Below are 18,005 nucleotides of genomic sequence, written 5' to 3'. Positions count from 1 at the left end.
ACTGCCTTCTTAAGACTCAGGCTTCACCTTCTTGGATGATATGAGCAACTGGATCACTGTTTTCCTTTTGTTTTAACCGTGATTTTATCCTCAGTCTTCAGATGACCCAGAAAGCTAGACTTCAGTGTCTCCTCTTCTGTGCCACTGACGCTCATCACCACATCACATCAGCCGTCCGCCAGGACAACAGGCCTCCGTGCCTCTTTTTCAGGGACACTGTGCATCTCTGAGATCTCCAACTTTGTTTCCTTTTTCTAGACCAGTTGTTCTCTAACATACAACAGGATCACCTATGACGCTTATTAAAACAGGGACTGCTTGAGACCCACCCCAGAATTTGCATTTCCAGAAAGTTCCCAGCAGCTCTTGCTGTTCAGGAACCATCCTTTAAGAGCCACTACTCCAGACCCATCCTGTTTCTTTAACTTCATTTTCCTCCCCTCCCTTCTCTTTAGTGATACCTTTAATTTTTTCTTAACTTTCCTTTATCAGCAGGTCCACTAGCCTGCTGCTGAAAGTGAAGTGAAAGTCACTCAGTCATGTCCGACTCTTTGTGACCCCCATGGACTGTACAGTCCATGAATTCTCCAGGCCAGAATACTCTGGAGCATGTAGCTGCTGGGTACATTTAATTCTGTCCTGGCTCCTACCTGTGCAATGCTGTAAGTTACTATTTCAACACCCTAATACTCCAGACTTCCTTGTATACTATCCAGTTAGTCAACCCAGAATAATCCTTAGTCTGCTTTCCCCAGTTCTTTCTCCTTAAGATCAAACATCTTTAAAGTATGGAACCATGCTGACTTGGCCTACTACAGTTCATGCCCGCTAACTTCCACTGGGTACTTAGTACTTTTCTCACTGCCGAACAATTTTTTTCCCAAAATATTGTACTGGACAAACCAAGGCTCAGAATATCTGTCCGTGTTAGATGCAACCACAAGTCAGGCTCAAAGCATTCCACTGATCTGAGAAACTCTTGTTAATAATCAGTCTCCACAGTTACTTTGCACTTTGCGTAAATCCAAGGTATTTACGACTCCCTTGGCATTTTTTTACTTCCCAGGAATCATGATAATAACCAAAGGGTTTCTGAAGCATTTTACCCTTTTGACTGACCTTTCAAGGAGTTATTTAGTTTACATACCCAGCAGCACCAATTAATGCTGCTTCAAGGTCTGGATAGCATTCAAATCCCAGCAGCTCCAAGGCTGAATAGGCGAGAAATGTCAGATAAGGGCCCTAACACTGCAGTCTTCTTCAGACATCTGTGTGAGCTCACCAAGAAGGCGCCCATCTGAATTCACATGTCCCTACTCATTCAGTAGTCATGTGACTTAATTTAAGCACTGTCCAGGTTCTCAGATCAGCAGTATTGACACCATGCTCGTGAAGTGGAAGTCAGAGGAAATTTCCATAAATATCTAGGTGATGATAAAGTGTAAAGTGTGGTATAAGGGTTATGTAACAGACCATACACAGGGGTGATATAAAGCATTCATAAGAAGTCCTATCAGGACCACAATGCATGCTGCAGACGCCCTGCTTTTGGAAAGCCATGTGCAAATACCATAGTTCCCTCTTCCTGGACCTCCATGGCTGTTTGCCCAGTTGATAACAATAGTCTCTCAGTGTTAGGCCTGTCCCATGGCCAGCAAATACTGTGTCGTTTCTCTAGATTCTAAACAGATTGGCACAGGGCTGCTCTTGGTCAATATGGCCTCACAAAGTGTTGCATAAGTCCCAGGCCAATCCTTCTGGGAAGGGCTCTGCCACATTTCTTTTTTAAAATGTATTTTAATTAATTAATTCAGCTATGCCATGTCTTTTTTTTTAAGTTGTGGCATGCAAACTCTTAGTTGTAGCATGTGGAATCTAGTTCCCTGACCAGGGATTGAACCCAGGCCCCTTTCATTGGGAGTTCAGAGTCTTAACCACTTATGGATCCCCAGGTGAGTTATGGCTCTGCCATTTCTAGCGTGTGAAACAGAGCAAACCACTCTGCAAACCGTATGTTCCTATCTTGACAGATCAACCCTAGTGATATGGGATTAAATAACCCCAAAGATCTCTGAAAGGGTAATATATTACAGAAGAGTGAGAAGAAAGTAGAGATGGAAAGCTTGCCTGTCTGGCCTGCTTATGATATGTGTAGCCTGTATTACTTTTCTCTTGCTGCTATAACAAATTACCGTTAACTCAGTGGCTTAAAACAGACAAATGTATTACTTTACAATTGTGTATGTCAGAAACCCCATATGGTCTCACTGGGCTGCAACCCAGACATTGGCTTGGATGCCTTCCACCTGGAGGCTCCAAGGGAGGAGCAGCTCGCTTGCCTCCTTCAGCTTCTAGACGCCACCTGCACTCCTTGGCTCGTGGCGCCACCTGTCTTCAAAGCCAGCAATGACAGGTCAGGTTCCTTTACACGTTGCACCTCTCTGCTCCTCCGTCCATGGTCATGTCTCCCTCTGACCACAGCTGCGGAAGATTCTCCGATCTAAGGGCCCAAGGGATTAGATTGCATCTATCTAAATAATCCAGGCTAAGCTCCTCACCAAGGTTCTTCATCACATTATGAAGTCTCTTTTGCTGCCTAAGGTAACACTCACAGGTTCCAGGGATTAGGACGTAGAGATCTTCGGGGCCATTATTCTGCTTGCCCTTTGAACCGAGCCATGGTGTCTTTGAACAAGTCATTTGTCCTTTTAAAAAATCAGCGACAGGCCAGGTGTTTTCCAAGACCCCCTTTCTGCTCTTTTTTTTTTTTTTAATTCCGCATCTCATTATTTATTATGTTTTGGCTGTGCTGGGTCTTCCTTGCTGTGTGGGCTTTTCTCTAGTTGCAGCGATCAGGGGGCTACTCTCTAGTTGCAGTACGCAGGCTTCTCATTGCAGTGGCTTCTCTTGTGGAGCACAGGCTGTAGGCACTAAGGCTTTAGTAGTTGTGGCTCCTGGGCTCTAGAGCACAGGCTTGAGAGTTGTGGCCCATAAGCTTAGCTGCTCCATGGCATTTGGGATCTTCCTGGACCAGGGATCACATCTGTGTCTCCTGCACTGGCAGGTAGATTCTTTACCCTGAGCCACCAGGGAAACCCTGCTCTTACTTTCCATACTCCTCATCTCCTGTCCTAGTCATGGGTATCCTCAGTTTCTGGGGGAAATGACCTCCAACTTGCCTTGTCTGAGTTAAATTTAACCTAGGGATAATAATGTCCTTTTTCCCCCCAGCTAGTAACACCTCTGATTGTTATTTCTCTTTATTTTTTCCATGTAGAACTACCAAATCTTCATACAAACGCTTTCTCTATTCTCTGTGAAAAAAAAACTGTTTAATTCATAAAAGTCTTGGCCAGTTAAACATTCATCATTCTTCTGGGTGAAAATGAACACTGTACCAGCCCTCACATAACACTGGTTCAGTCAGCCGTGGAACAAATGTTTAATGTGTCCCTGCTGTATTGCAGGCCTTGCATTAAAAGCTAATCTTCTAATGGTGAAAATGACACTATCTCTATATTAAAAGAACAGCAAGGCTAGTAGCGGGGGATGCAGGAGACAGGACATTTCGGTGCAGCATGGTAAGTGCTGCTGTGAGCAAGCTCAGGGCCTCTTTTGTCCCACTAGGGAAGAAAGGGGAGTTCCCTGAAACTAAAAAAAAGCAGGAAGGCCCCAGTGAAGGTGAGAGTGAGGTGATGAGAGAGGGGTGGAAGATCCCCAAAGCCCGAGGAAACAGTGTTCACAAAAGCCTGGAGAGACTGCAGATTGTAGATAATTTCAGCATTGCTGGAGCAGGGTGTTTGAGGTGGGAGGGTGGTGAGGGTTGATGGCAGTCAGCTGAAAACCTTGTTTACCTGTTAAGGAGCTGGAATTTATCCTGAGGGCAACGTGGAAGCATTGAAATGTTTAAGCCTGAAGTTGGCATAATCAGCTTTGCCTTTTTCTCTTGGAGTCTCTTAACTAGGAGCTCGATCCAAGAGCACCTATGTTTTAACAGCTGTCACATAATCACGTGGCCTTTCCATGAAGAACTTCGGAGGTAGAGGCATTGCAGCAGGAAGAAGCCTATGTACTCAGTGCCACTTGCCTCTGAATCTGGCTACTCATAATCTAAGAATAAAACACTAGAAATACTATGTAAGCAAAATGACCCCTACCTTAAGCAGACCAGGGATGTGGTCCCTCCCCAGTTGATTGCAGCCCTGTGGTTCAGGTCTGAGCTCTCTGCATGGACCACTGGATTCTCTGCAGTGCCTAGAATGAACCGTGCTCCAGTCACCTTTGTGCACTTTTTCTTCCTTTTCCTTCCCCACTTAAGTGTCAGAGTAACTCTTACTCTCCCTTCAAGACTCACCTCAATTGTGTCCTGTAGGTGCGAGTAGGTGCCTGCGTGTGTATGCTTAGTTGTGTCCAACTCTGTGCCACCCCTTGGACTGTAGCCCACCAGGCTCCTCTGTCCATGGGATTCTCCAAGCAAGAATACTGGAGTGGGTTGCCATGCCCTCCTCCAGGGGACCTTCCGGACCCAGGGATCAGAACCCATATTATCTTGCGTCATCCTGCATGGGCAGGCAAATTCTTTACCACTGTGTCACCTGGGAAGCCCTATGTCCTGTCGGTAAATCATTTTAAGTCCTCTCAACCCAGCCTCCAAGGTCGAGCAAGGCCTCCACTTCAGTGAAGCGTTCTGCCTTCTTCTGTTTCGTGGTTATTACACTATGCTCTCCTATCCTTATTCAGCTGCTTAAGCCCTCCCCCACCCACCACCACTACAAAGGCTAGACGAGAAGCCTTGTAATTACACAGATCTGGGGACTTCCTGGTGGTGCAGTGGTTAAGACTCTGCCTTGCACACTGAACCAACGCAGGGAGTGCGGGTTCAATCCCTGGTGGGGGAACTAAGATCCCACATGCCACAGGGTGTGGCCAAAAAGAACAAAAGATAATCTAGATCTGGATACGCACCATTTATAATCAATGCAGGATACTGGGCAAGGCGACCACTACCTTTTAGTATAGTGAAAATGAAAAGAAAGTGAATTGGTTCAGTCGTGTCCGACTCTGTGTGTCCCCATGCTTCTCTGTCCATGGGATTCTCCAGGCAAGTATACTGGAGTGGATTGCCATTTCATTTTCCAGGGGATCTTCCTGACCCAAGGATCCAACCCAGCTCTCCCACAATGCAGGCGGCTGCTTTACCGTCTGAACCACCAGGGAAGCCCTTAGTATAGTAGTCCCCGGATATTAATTAACAAGAAACCAGTTCAAAGATATGTCGGTGAAAGGGATAGGATTTTCTCGTCTCACCAGAAGTTCACATGGGAATTAATGGTTCTGAACCTACCATAACCCTGCACAGTTTCTCCCTCACACTTACCTTTCGCTGGGCAACAGTAACTGGACAGAGAGGGAAACGATAGGCATGCAGACTCTGCAAGTCGCAAGGCACTGGTGAGAGAGTTGATTATTTCCATCCGGAGATGACATCACCTGGGTGGAGGACACTGAAATGGCAGAGCTGAGGGGAGAAGGCTGCTGGGGTGGGAAACGATGCCCACCTGAGGATGCCCTCCCAAGGTCCAGGGAAAAGTCCTTGCTTGCCCCTGAAAAAGAATGGCTCAAAGGATATGTGTTCACTGTGCACAAAAATATCAGGAAGTCTCAGAAAAATTGACAGATGAGGTACTCAAGGTCCCCAGACTTTCTTGGCTTACAGTTGATGTTCTTAATGTTGCAGTAATTTTTTAAACATACCGCTAGGCCAAAAGAAACACCAAACAGTTCCTGTTATTTGGTTAGATCCAAATGACTTAATAGTAGTAGTTGTGTCATGGCTGAGAGTTGTCCTTGAGTGTCTCTTGGTGATTCAACATATCCCACACCATCCCATAGAGTTAGTTTCAGCATCTGGCTGGGCCTTGCACGCACTTTGGGGACTACATTACCAAGGCAACAGCCTCCTTTTTGAGGACCTGGGTCCTCTGAAGCATCCATTCCGGACAGGACAAAGATCATCAAGCCCTGAAAGGCTGGTGGTTTTGATTTTCCCCACTTCAGAGTAACCAAGGTCTTGCCCCAAGGAACAGAATAGGATGGAGCCTATCCTGGGAATTAACATTGAAACTGTTGGTTTTCTTTCTCTCTCCCTCTACCATCAAGGACTCCTTGAGGGCAAAGACACGGTCTGCATCTCTCCCTTTTTCCCTAGAGCCGTGACCAACTTAGCGTTGGGACTCAGTACAGATTGTGTATTTTTACAAATGGAAGGTTCATGGCAGCCCTGCATTGAGCAGGTCACTTGGTGACATTTTCCCACCAGCATTTGCTCACTCTGTGTCTCCATGTCACATTTTGGTAATTTTTGCAATATTTCAAACTTTTTCATCATTATATGTTATGGTGGCCTGTGATCAGTGATCTTTGTTGTTACTACAACTCCCTGAATGCTCCGATGATGGTTAGCATTTTTTAGCAACAAAGTATTTCAAAATTAAGGTATGCACATTGTTTTTCTAGATATAATGCTATTGCACACTTAGCAGACTATAGTATAGTTTAAACATAACTTTTATATGCACCAGGAAACCAAAGAATTGGCTTGACTCACTCTATTGTTATATTTGCTCTATTGTAGAGTCTGGAACCAAACCCTCAGTATCTCCAAGGCATGCCTGTACATTTTTGTTGATTGAATGGTTTTATCTGTTTCACCTTCCACTGTTTTCTTAGTAGATAAGCATTGACATGTCTTGGCTGTAACTCAAGGTTCCTTCCTGAAATGTCAACCCAAAAAGAAGGAAAATGTAATTAAAAGTTTCAAAGTCAGCACCAAAGACCTGATGGGAGCTTAAAATTTCTTCTGTTCTCCACCCTAAGGAAGACGTAAGGGGAAAGATGATTGAGGAGTCCAAACACAGGAAAAAGAAAGATGGACATTACTTTGATGTTTTTATTATTTAAAATTGTGGGGTCTTTTTGATGCTTTTAAAGAATTACTAAATTATTGGGATGGTTTGGGTACAAGCTAGCTATGAGACAGAGGAATACATTAATCTCCCTGTTAGAGGCAGTTGACAGCAATATCTCAGGTTTTCATGCTCTTCCGGAACCTTCCCACTTTCCATTGAGAGGGACAGTCTGTTTCTGCTTCTTTCATCCTGTGTAGAACTTCGTGGCTGCCCCAGCTAATGGAATGCAGTGAAAACGAACCTGCAGACAAGTCGTAAAAGGCTATACAGCTTCCATCCGGTTCAGTCTCTCACTCGTGGGATACTTGCCTTGGAAGCCAGCCTCCAGGCTGTGGGAAAGACAAGACAGTCACGTGGAGAGGCCCATGCAGACAGCAGCCAGGTCCCCAGCTGACAGCCAGCCTCAGCTGCCACGTAACAGGAGCGAGCCCTCTGGAGCACTCAGGCTCCCAGCCTCCAAATTTCTCCAGACTATGCCGAGTGGAGCAGATATCAGCCATCCTTTTCCTGAAATGCAGATTAAGGAACAAACAAAATGCTGGGGTGGGCTTTTGTTTATTTGTTTTGCAGCTCCATACTACCTATAGGAATCTTAGTACCCCAGCCAGGAATCCGACCTGTGCCCCTTGCAGCTGGAAGCATGAATTCCACCAGGGAGTTCCCCAATACTGTGGTTGTTTAAGCCACCAGCGTTGGCATATTTGTTATGCAGCCTCAACCCAAAAATATTTTTTACCATTGTATTTGAAAAATGTGGGACTTCCCGGGTAGCTCAGTGGTAAAGAATCTGTCTGCCAGTGCAGGAGACTCAGGTTCGATCCCTGAGTTGAAAATGGCAGCTCACTCCAGTATTCTTGCCTGGAACATCCCATGGATAGAAGAGCCTGGTGGGCTACAGTTGATGGGGTCGCAAAGTGTTGGACACGATTGAGTGACTAAATAACGACATTTGAAAAAATGTATACATGGTGTAGTAAGGAACACAGAACTCTAAACATTGAATGCCTGGGTTCCAATGCTAGCTCCAATATTTACTACTCTCAACCTTGGGTAAATTACTTAACCTCATGCCTGTTTCCTTATCTGTAAAGTGGAGGTAATAAGAGTCCCTGCTTCATAGGGATGACGCTAATTATTTAGGGGACCTAGTATGTGCAAAGTGTTTGGAACTGTGCCCACTGTGAAATAAGCTCTAAATGAGGATTAGATTAGCAGTGGCCACAGGACTAGAAAATGTCAGTTTTCATTCCAATTCCAAAGAAAAGCAATGCCAAAGAATGTTCAAACTACTGCACAATTTCACTCATTTCACATGCTAGCAAGATAAGGCTCCAAATTTTTCAAGCTAAGCTTCAGCAGTACATGAACTGAGAACTTCCAGATGTACAAGCTGGATTCAGAAAAGGCAGAGGAACCAGAGAGCAAATTGCCAACACCTGTTCCTTCACAGAAAAGGCAAGGGAATTCCAGAAAAACGTCTATTTCTGCTTCACTGACTATGCTAAAGCCTTTGACTGTTTGGATCACAACAAACTATAGAAAATTCTTAAACAGATGGGAATACTAGACTACCTTACCTGCTTCCTGAGAAACCTGTATTCAGGTCAAGAAACAATAATTAGAACGGATATGGAAGAACAAACTGGTTCAAAATTGGGAAAGGAGTATGTCAAGTCTGTATATTGTCATTCTGCTTATTTAACGTATATGCAGAGTACATCATGCAAAATGCCAGACTGCATGAATCCCAAGCTGGTATTGTGACTGTCAGGAGAAATAGCAACAACTTCAGATACACAGATGCTACCACTCTAACGGTAGAAAGTGAAGAGAAAATAAAGGGCCTCTTGATGAAAGTGAGAGGAGAGTGCAGAAGCTGACTTAAAACTCAACATTCATGAAACTAAGATCATGGCATCCAGTCCCATCACTTCATGGCAAATAGATGGGCAAAAAGTGGAAACAGCAGCAGATTTTATTTTCTTGGGCTCCAAAATCACTGCAAACAGTGACTGCAGCCACGAAATTAAAAGACACTTGCTCCTTGGAAGGAAAGCTATGACAAACTTAGACAGAATAATAAAAAGCAGAGATACCACTTTGCCAACAAAGATTCGTATAGTCAAAGCTATGATTTTTTTCCAGTAGTTACGTACGAATGTGAGAGTTGGACCATAAAGAGGGCTGAGCACCGAAAAATTGATGCTTTCGATTTGTGGTGCTGGAGAAGACTCTTCAGAGTCCCTTGGACAGCAAAGAGATCCAACCAGTCAATCTTAAAGGAAGTCAACCCTGAATGTTCATTGAAAGGACTGATGCTGAAGCTGAAGCTCCAATTCTTTGGCCACCTGATGCGAAGAGCCAGCTCATTGGAAAAGACCCTGATTCTGGGAAAGGCAAAAGGAGAAGAATTACAGAGGATAAGATGGTTGGATGGCATCACCAGCTTGATGGACATGAGTTTGAGCAAGCTCTGGGAGATAATAAAGGACTGGGAAGCCTGGAGTCCTGCAGTCCATGGGGTCATAAAGAGACAGACATGACTTAGCAACTGAACAAGGATTAGATATTGCTGTGGTGGTGATAATGGTTTTATAGTTGGTAATCTTGGTGTGTTCGACAGAATTCTAAGACTCCAGTGACTCTGGCTTTCTGGAATCCTGTCATTTGCTTCTAGTCAACTATGGCAAAGACAAAGAAACTTTGCAGATGTGCAGTCCCTAAAACTAACTTTAAGTGAATCAAAAGGGAGATTCTTCTAGATGGACCTCACCTAATGAGGTGAGCTCTTTAAAAGAGAATCTAGAGATCAGACCCTCTTATTGGCCTTGAAGAAGCCAGCCACAAGGAGTGTAACAACCATGAGGAAATGAGCCAACTACCACGTGAATGTGGAAAGGAAGTGCAGCCTCAGGAGGAAGTACGGCCCCTGCTCACATATTGATGGGAGGCAGAAGCTGAGCAGAAGATCCAGGTAGGAAGTCATACCTGACTCCTGACCCATGGAAACTGTGAGCCAATAAACAGATGTTGTCTTCAGCAAACTAAGTTTGTGCTAATGTTGCTCAGCAATTTAAAAAATATATATATTATATATATATATAATATATAACCACTGGTCCAGTAGTTAAGACTCCTTGCTTCAACAGCAGAGGGTATGGGTTCAACCCCTGGTTGGGAAGCTAAGATCCCACATGCTGTGCAGCACAGCCAAAAATAAGTAAGATTTAAAATAAACTAAAAAAAAAAAAAACAAATATAATTAGTAAAAACTCAAACCATAAAAAAGTACATACAATGAAAAGTAGATTTCTCTACCATCGTAGACATTCACCTTCCTCAGAAGCAACCACTAGGAAGAACTTGGCCCTCCTCATTCCAGAAATTTTCTATGCATGTGAAAATGTCTGCATGCATCTGTATTTCATTCATACACATACTAGATATTATAGATGTAGATATATAATATTCTTGAAGCCTAGGCCAAGGGCATATGTGTTATCACAGAAATCTGCATTCTTTAGAAACAGTATAAAACATCTTGCAGTTTAAATGGCTTTTAGGAGCACCAGGCTAAGTCCTCTTAAGTGTTAGGTGGCTTCATGATTTACACTCTGTAATTAAATGTGCGATGGGGTTGAGCATCAGTTTGCCAAAGCAAACAGGAAAGACTATTTTCCACTGCTTTGCAGGGTTTTTTCCTTTCACTTACAGACCCGAAGTCTTTTCTTACAATACGTTATCTTTACTGTTGCAGTAGTCCATTGTGTGGTGTGCCATAATTTATTTTTCTAATACCCTATTGATATGACTGATAGGCGTGCAGGTTGTCTTTAATATTTTGCTATTAAAAATGCTACGATGAGATTCTTTTTTTTTTTTCCTTAAAAAAGCTGCTTTATTGATTTCAGTGGCAAATTTATAAAGTTAACATGTCTTGAACTATTCAAAACTATGATTCACATTATTAACGACGACAGTCACATGTGTACAGTTAATACTGCACTCATACTGTACACAAAATTAAATCAAGGGATTTTAAGATTAAAAACCATAATGCCTCGAAATGAATAGCATGATTACAAACAAGTATTATCTAAAAATACATATGTATATACTTTACAACACCTCCCTTTCTCTCTTCATTCCAAAACCTCATTTACGTCATTAACAATTTGTTTATAGTTTTAAAAATGCTTTTGTGATTTTCACATTTAACTGATTTAAAATGAATGCATCTTTAAAAATTGTAATGGTGAATTAACATCAATGCAAGTGTATTTAATAGTGACCAATGTCTGTAATGTCAAAAAGCAAAATAAAGCAATCCTCTTAAATATGTATAAATATTTAAATATAGAAAATCTCCATCAGTAGTCGAAATGGAGCATATTTAATGGTTGTATTGAAAAGCAAAAGCAGGTGATTCATGCCAGGGAACATTTAAAAATGAGACTTTTCAAATACACCCTGCCTATGGGATAGCCTCATACTTCGATAATTTAAACCTAATTTTACTTATATAACTATTAAAAAAAATCACACCCACAAGTAAAAAATTGGTAATTTGTTTACAAAGTGCAATATCTCAGTACAGCAAATTCATCTCAAACAAAGAAACAGAGTATGTGTGGCTTCTTGGCCTTTAAAAACTACCCCCAGTTTCTGTTTAGATGGCTTAACATTTAGTTGTGATATGTGGCACAAGAAGCCTGTGTAATGAAGCTTGGGTCCCTAAATGCCTGCTATTAATTAATTCCAACATAAGAGTATGAGACCTGGAAAGTCAATATCTGATTGATGAGGTACAAATTATGTGAATAAAATTTATGACCTGGTACCAGTCAGTAATCCCAACACAAACTATTGCTTTGTAATGAATTCTGTATGGATTGCATATCTTTCAATAACTGAAGATTTTTCCTGCTTTTTTCTCCAGGTCTCGGTTTGGCAAAGTCCTTCTTATTTGTGGTCCCCGTGGTTGTAGAACGGCTGCTGCTGTTTCCTTCCTCATCAAGAGTCTTTTTGGTGGCTTTTAATTCCTTCTTCTGCTTCTCCAACTTTTGTTTCTCCAACTGGGCTTGATATTTTCGAACTTTAGTTATTTGATTGGCCTTTGCCTCCATCCTTCCCACTAATGCCTCCAGTTCACACTCTAGGTTGTCTTTCAGTTCAACAGTTGGTGATTCTTGGATAAGTTTTGCAAGCTGCTGGTGATCAAAGCTCATTTGCCCAAATTCATCTTGTAAAGTCTGCAGGACTTCAGACAGCTCTTCATTAACACTGCTAGAGGAGGGAGGTGTTGCTGACTTCTTGCTCTTCCCATTTCGTGAAGACGCTTGTTTTGCCAAAGGAATACTGCTGACTACTCGATCGTTGCACAAGACTTTACTGTGCTGCTTCATTAGATGCAAGACATGCTGAACGTTGGCTACCACCGCGTGGCTGGGGCTGGTGGACTTTCCAGCTACAAATGGCATATCACCCAAGCATAATCGATAATGCGGCTGTACAGCAAAATAGTTCCTAGAACCCTTCTTTTCTGGTGGTTTTGACTTCTTTTTTTTAGTTCTTTTTGTACTAGGAACACATGAAGTTGCCTTATCTTCACAGATAAGTCTATTTACTTCTAGACCAGTCTGCAACTGGGCTGCCTTAGCTTGCATTCGTTTCCTTTCTTGTTCTTCCTGACGGAGTTTTGCTTCCAACTCTTGCATTTTTTTTCTGCAAGGGCCTGCATTGTGGTAAGCTTGTTATACTCCTGTTCAAGAAGGTCCAATTTTTCAAGTTGGTTTTGAACATGCGTTTGATCATGTTGTCGTTCTCTTTCCAGGGATACCTGTTTCTCTAATACAGATGTCCTCTCCATTTCTGCATGCTTTATCATGTTCCGCATGTATTCCAATTGTTTTTCTAAAAGATTACATTTATTTTCTGCAGCTAACAACTGAGATGTCAGTTCTTGATTGTGCTTTGATTCCTCATTCTTTGAATTCTCCCTTTCTTGTATCTGTTCATCCAATACTTTCTTATATTCAATTGTTTCTTTAGACAAGGTTTTCACACTTTCTTCTGCCTGAATCCTTTCAAGTTCTAAACGTCGAATTTTATCTTGAAGATTCTTCAGAGCAGAAAATATAGCTCTGCTGTTGCTTTCTGGATAGGCAAATGTAGGCTTATTTGGGGAGCGTCGCATATCACTGTTAAGGAAAGGCTTATCGGGTGGATATACTACATATGGAGATGAGGAATGGCGAACCATACTTCCGTTAGACTTTGATGGTTCTGCTAAGATGTTCTATAGCCAGACATTCTGGAATGTGAAGTCAAGTGGGCCGAGAACTGAGAAGCCGAAGTCTCAGAGACCGATGCTGCCGCCATCTTCCAGCCCGCCCAGGGGACCTCCGCAGCCCCGGCACGCTCCGGGTTCGCGTGGCTGTTCTTCAAGATTCGAGGGCCGCCCGCCAGCGGCGACCCTGAGCCGAACCCCTGGTGGAAGGGGCTAGGGTGCTGGTGCCGGGTCTGGAAACCCTGCCACACTACGATGAGATTCTTATGCGTCCATCTTTGCGTACTTGTGGTCTGTATCGTAGAATAAACTCTGATAGTGTAAATCTTATGTCAAAGAATATCTTCATATTAAATTGATAAGTATTACCAAATTAATGTCCTAAGACTTTGCACCAAATTACACTCCTAACCACTGGTGATAAATACTAGCTAACACACTTTGATCTTTGCCACTTTCATAGGTGAAAAAACGTATCTCACTTTACTTTCTTTTTGCTTAAGTAGTTTTAAATGTTGAATAATGCTGAGTAATGTTTATAAGCCTTATTTCTATCAACTACCTGTTCATATCCACAGCCAAATTTTCCATTAAGTCACTGGCCTCTTCCTTATTGATACTCAAGATCTCTTTACATAATAGCCCTTTGTCTGTTGTCTTACAAATGTCACAACCCCCACCCCCGCCACATGCACCTTTATGCCACTTGTCTTTTACAGAGTTTTATTTTTCTGTGAAAGAAATTTCACTCTTTATACAGTAAAATTTTTCATTCTTCTTATTTTTGAGTCTTATTTTATGAGTCATGCTTAGAAAGTCATTTGCTGCTCCATTTTTTTTAAAGTTCGTATTTCCATTGGATATCTTTATGTTTTAACTATTTACATTAAATACATAGTACATCTGGAATCTAAAGCTTTGGCTTTATCTTTTCCACATGGAGATGTCTGGATGGCATCACCGACTCGATGGACATGAGTTTGAGTGAACTCCGGGAGTTGGTGATGGACAGGGAGGCCTGGCGTGCTGTGATTCATGGGGTCGCAGAGTGGGACACGACTGAGCAACTGAACTGAACTGAACCAGTTACTGCAAACATTTCATTGAATAATTCAGTTTTTCCTGAAGTAAAATGCTATCTTTACTAGGTATTAAATTCATACAACATTATATTTTCTGGATTTATGCACTGGTGTCTTGTGTCTTTACAATCTCTTTTGTTTTATTTACTTTTGGTTGTGCTGGGTCTTCGTTGCTGCATGGACTTTTCTCTATGCAGAAAAGAGAGTGGGGGCCACTCTCTAGCTGTGGTGCCTTCTCCTGTGGAGCACAGGCTCTAGGCAGGTGTGTTTCAGTAGCTGTGGCACATGGGCTCAGGAGTTTTGGCTCCCGGGCTCTAGAACACAGGCTCAGGAGTTGTGGTACACGGGCTTAGTTGCCACACAGCATGTGGGATTGTCCTGAACCAGGGATGGAACCTGAGTCTTCTGCATTGGCAGGCAGATTCTTTACCGCTGAGCCATAAGGGAAGCCCTTACTATAACTCTTTTAATGATAGTCGATTTACGATATATTTCAATACCCAGAAAGACTAGTCATCACTCACAGTTCTTTTTCAGGTTTTCTGGAGGACATTCTGTTTTTATTAGAGTTACTATTCTGCTCTGATTCCCAATTTATTGACTGATCTTAGGCAAGTGATTATATTTCTATATGTCAACATCATAAAAAACTGATGATATTGGACTGAATCTGGATTATTTATGTATATGGAAAGCATGAATGTTAAAAAAGAAAAGTTATAAGTTTAAGTCCGGAACAGAAACTACAGTGTTAACCAGGAATAAGGATTCAGTGAGAGGGAAATTCCCTCCTGAGGCTCTCGGGTCATATAGTTTCCACTTACTCCTGCATTCGCATTCTCTGCTCTGTTTACTTTGGCATACCTGACGCCCAACGCTGGCACACTTTTAGTTAGAGCACAAGTCAGAAACTGCAGCACTGAAAGAGACCCAGCCCGGCACTCCTAAAAGCCGTCTCAGCTGAAAGATGTTCTGTCTGATTTCTAAAGAACACAGATTTCTGAAATATCTCATACTCACTCTCTCAGTCACCCATCCTTGACCCTTGTTGAAGTCTACAAATTCCCTGGTGGGTGAAATAAATAAATATATATATAGGCTTCCCTTGTGGCTCAGACAGTAAAGAATCTGTCTGCAGTGTGGGAGACACATTCAATCCCTGGGTCAGGAAGATCTCCTGGAGACAGGAAGGCTACCCACTCCAGTATTCTTGCCTGGAGAATTCCATGGACAGAGGAGCCTGGTAGGCTACAGTCCATTGGGTTACAAAGAGTCAGATACAACTGAGTGACACACACACACACATATAGATTTATTTGTTTATTTTTGACTAAGTTCCTGTGGGGGGGGCTTTCTCCAGTTGCAGTGCAAGGCTTCACACTGCGGTGGCTTCTCGCATTGGGGACGTGGCTCTAGGCATGCAGGCTTCTGTAGTTGTGGCACATGGGCCCGGTAATTGTGGTGCATTAGGCTGAGTTGCCCTGAGGCACGTGGAAACTTCTTGGATCAGGGATTGATCCCATGTCTCCTTCACTGGCAGGTGGATTCCTAACCACTGGACCACCAGAGAAGTCCTCAAATATATTTTAAGAACTAACCATCCTCCATGCTTTAAGGAAAACTCAATGCATAATTTTTCTTTTCTGTATGGTATAGAAAAACAATTCCTTCTGAGAAATGACCATTTGAAATATTGTTACTAGTTGGACTACAGATACTCAGAAGAGGCCACAAGTACTAACTGTGGACTTCTGTGACTGCATTGGCAAGATTTTGCCCATGTAATGAAGGCTTATTCAAATAATCCAATTTCTTATTCATTCAACACAAAGCCTCTAGTATTTGCTGCGCACTGAGTGAGGCTCTGGGGGTGTAATGACGACAGGATACGGGCCGGGTCCTCACTGAGTCCCAGTCAGTGGAGGACAGAGGCACACACGTCTCTACAACAGTGTGAGAACTGCCGTGCTGGAGAAGACTCTTGAGAGCCCCTTGGACTGCAAGCAGATCCCACCAGTCCATCCTAAAGGAGATCAGTCCTGGGTGTTCATTGGAAGGACTGATGCTGAGGCTGAAACTCCAATACTTTGGCCACTTCATGCAAAGAGTTGACTCACTGGAAAAGACTCTGATGCTGGGAGGGATTGGGGGCGGGAGGAGACAGGGATGACAGAGGATGAGATGGCTGGATGGCATCACCGACTCTGTGGACATGAATTTGAGTGAACTCCGGGAGTTGGTGTTGGACAGGGAGGCCTGGCACGCTGTGATTCATGGGGTCGCAAAGAGTCAGACACGACTGAGTGACTGAACTGAACTGAAACGAAAAGTGAAAGTGAAGTCGCTCAGTCGTGTCCAACTCTTTGCGACCCCATGGACTGTAGCCTACCAGGCTCCTCCGTCTGTGGGATTCTCCAGGCAAGAGTACTGGAGTGGGTTGCCGTTTCCTTCTCCAAAGCTGGCAATATATTTTAAAAATGTGCATACTCTTTGAGAAGTTCTGTTTCTAAGAATTTAAGAAAATTTTGAGATGAGTGAACCAAGTACATAGAACTGATTATCGCAGCATTTCCATAACAGGAATAAACACCAGAAAATGACCACAACCGTAAGATTGTTGCTTAAATGTGTGTCTGAACCCGCTCTTGAAGCTCCTTCCCAATGGGTTCTGGCCCATGTCTGCCTGGTAAATACCCTTTGACACAGAGACACAGGCACCCAATAATCACAGCTTGTACCGTGTTCTCTCCAGACAGAAATTCCATCATTCAGTTTTGCCCTTACTCCAGTCAAACTGATCTGCTGATAGATGTCAGGTTTGCTTTATAACACCAGGTTTAATATATCCAAATACCATTTTGGCATGTAATCAACGCAAAGTTATTGACAACATATTTTATGTTTCTTTGTACCAAATCTTTGAACTCGAGTGTGTATTTTATGGGAGTTCCCTGGTGGCTCAGATGGCAAAGAATCTGCCTAGAATGCAAAAGACCTGGTTTGATCCCTGGGTCTGGAAGATCCCCTGGAGAAGGGAATGGCAACCCACTCCAGCAATCTTACCTGGAGAATCCCATGGACAGAGGAGCCTGGTGGGCTGTAGTCCATACGGTCACCAAAAGTCGGACACAACTGAGCCACTAACACTTTGTGTGTATTTTTTACAGTTGTAGCCTGTGTGAATTTGGACTAGCGTATTTCAAATTCAGGGGGCCCAGGTTCGATCCCTAGTCAGGGATCTAGATTTCATTTGCCACAACTAAAAGTTTGTATGCTGCAACTAAAAGATCCTGCAACAACTGAGACCCAGCACAGCCAAATAAATAAATTTTTTTAATTAAAAAAGGGGGCCTACTGCATGACACAGTGCAGTCAGAGGAAGCACAGCAGGACTTCAGAGATCATCCAGTGGATTTCTTATTTACACAAAGGTTAAGAACATTTGCTGAATTTATACAACCAGTTAGTAGAAAAGGTGGGAGTAGAACCCAACACTCTCGGTTTACCCTATAGTGTTATTCACAAAGCTGATTAGTGACAAAGCTGGACTAAACCTCCCCCCCATACCTCCTCCTGGCTGCTCTCACCTGTGCTGGGGCTCTTTTTATTTTTAACCAAGCATAGCCCCCCTACCTGTCATATTACCTTTCTCCTAAATAAGCTAAC

General features: G+C 43.0%; 1 protein-coding gene across 1 annotated transcript; it reads right to left on the bottom strand.

Moving 5' to 3' along the window:
* Nucleotides 1-10,866: 10,866 nt before the first annotated feature.
* Nucleotides 10,867-13,682, bottom strand: LOC129553281 (centrosomal protein of 57 kDa-like). The gene is given in 3 exon segments (XM_088827675.1): nucleotides 10,867-12,693; nucleotides 12,696-13,266; nucleotides 13,305-13,682. Coding segments are annotated over 3 exon segments (1,497 nt in total). The 5' UTR covers nucleotides 13,350-13,682; the 3' UTR covers nucleotides 10,867-11,812.
* Between the last annotated feature and the right edge of the window lie 4,323 nt (nucleotides 13,683-18,005).

This window comes from Moschus berezovskii, chromosome 18, assembly GCF_049115385.1.
Source record: "Moschus berezovskii isolate FMDL1 chromosome 18, NW_MosBer_1.0, whole genome shotgun sequence".
NCBI classification, from domain to species: domain Eukaryota; kingdom Metazoa; phylum Chordata; class Mammalia; order Artiodactyla; family Moschidae; genus Moschus; species Moschus berezovskii.
The sequence above is the reverse complement of the archived record's forward strand: the minus strand, read 5'-3'. Positions and strand labels throughout refer to the sequence as shown.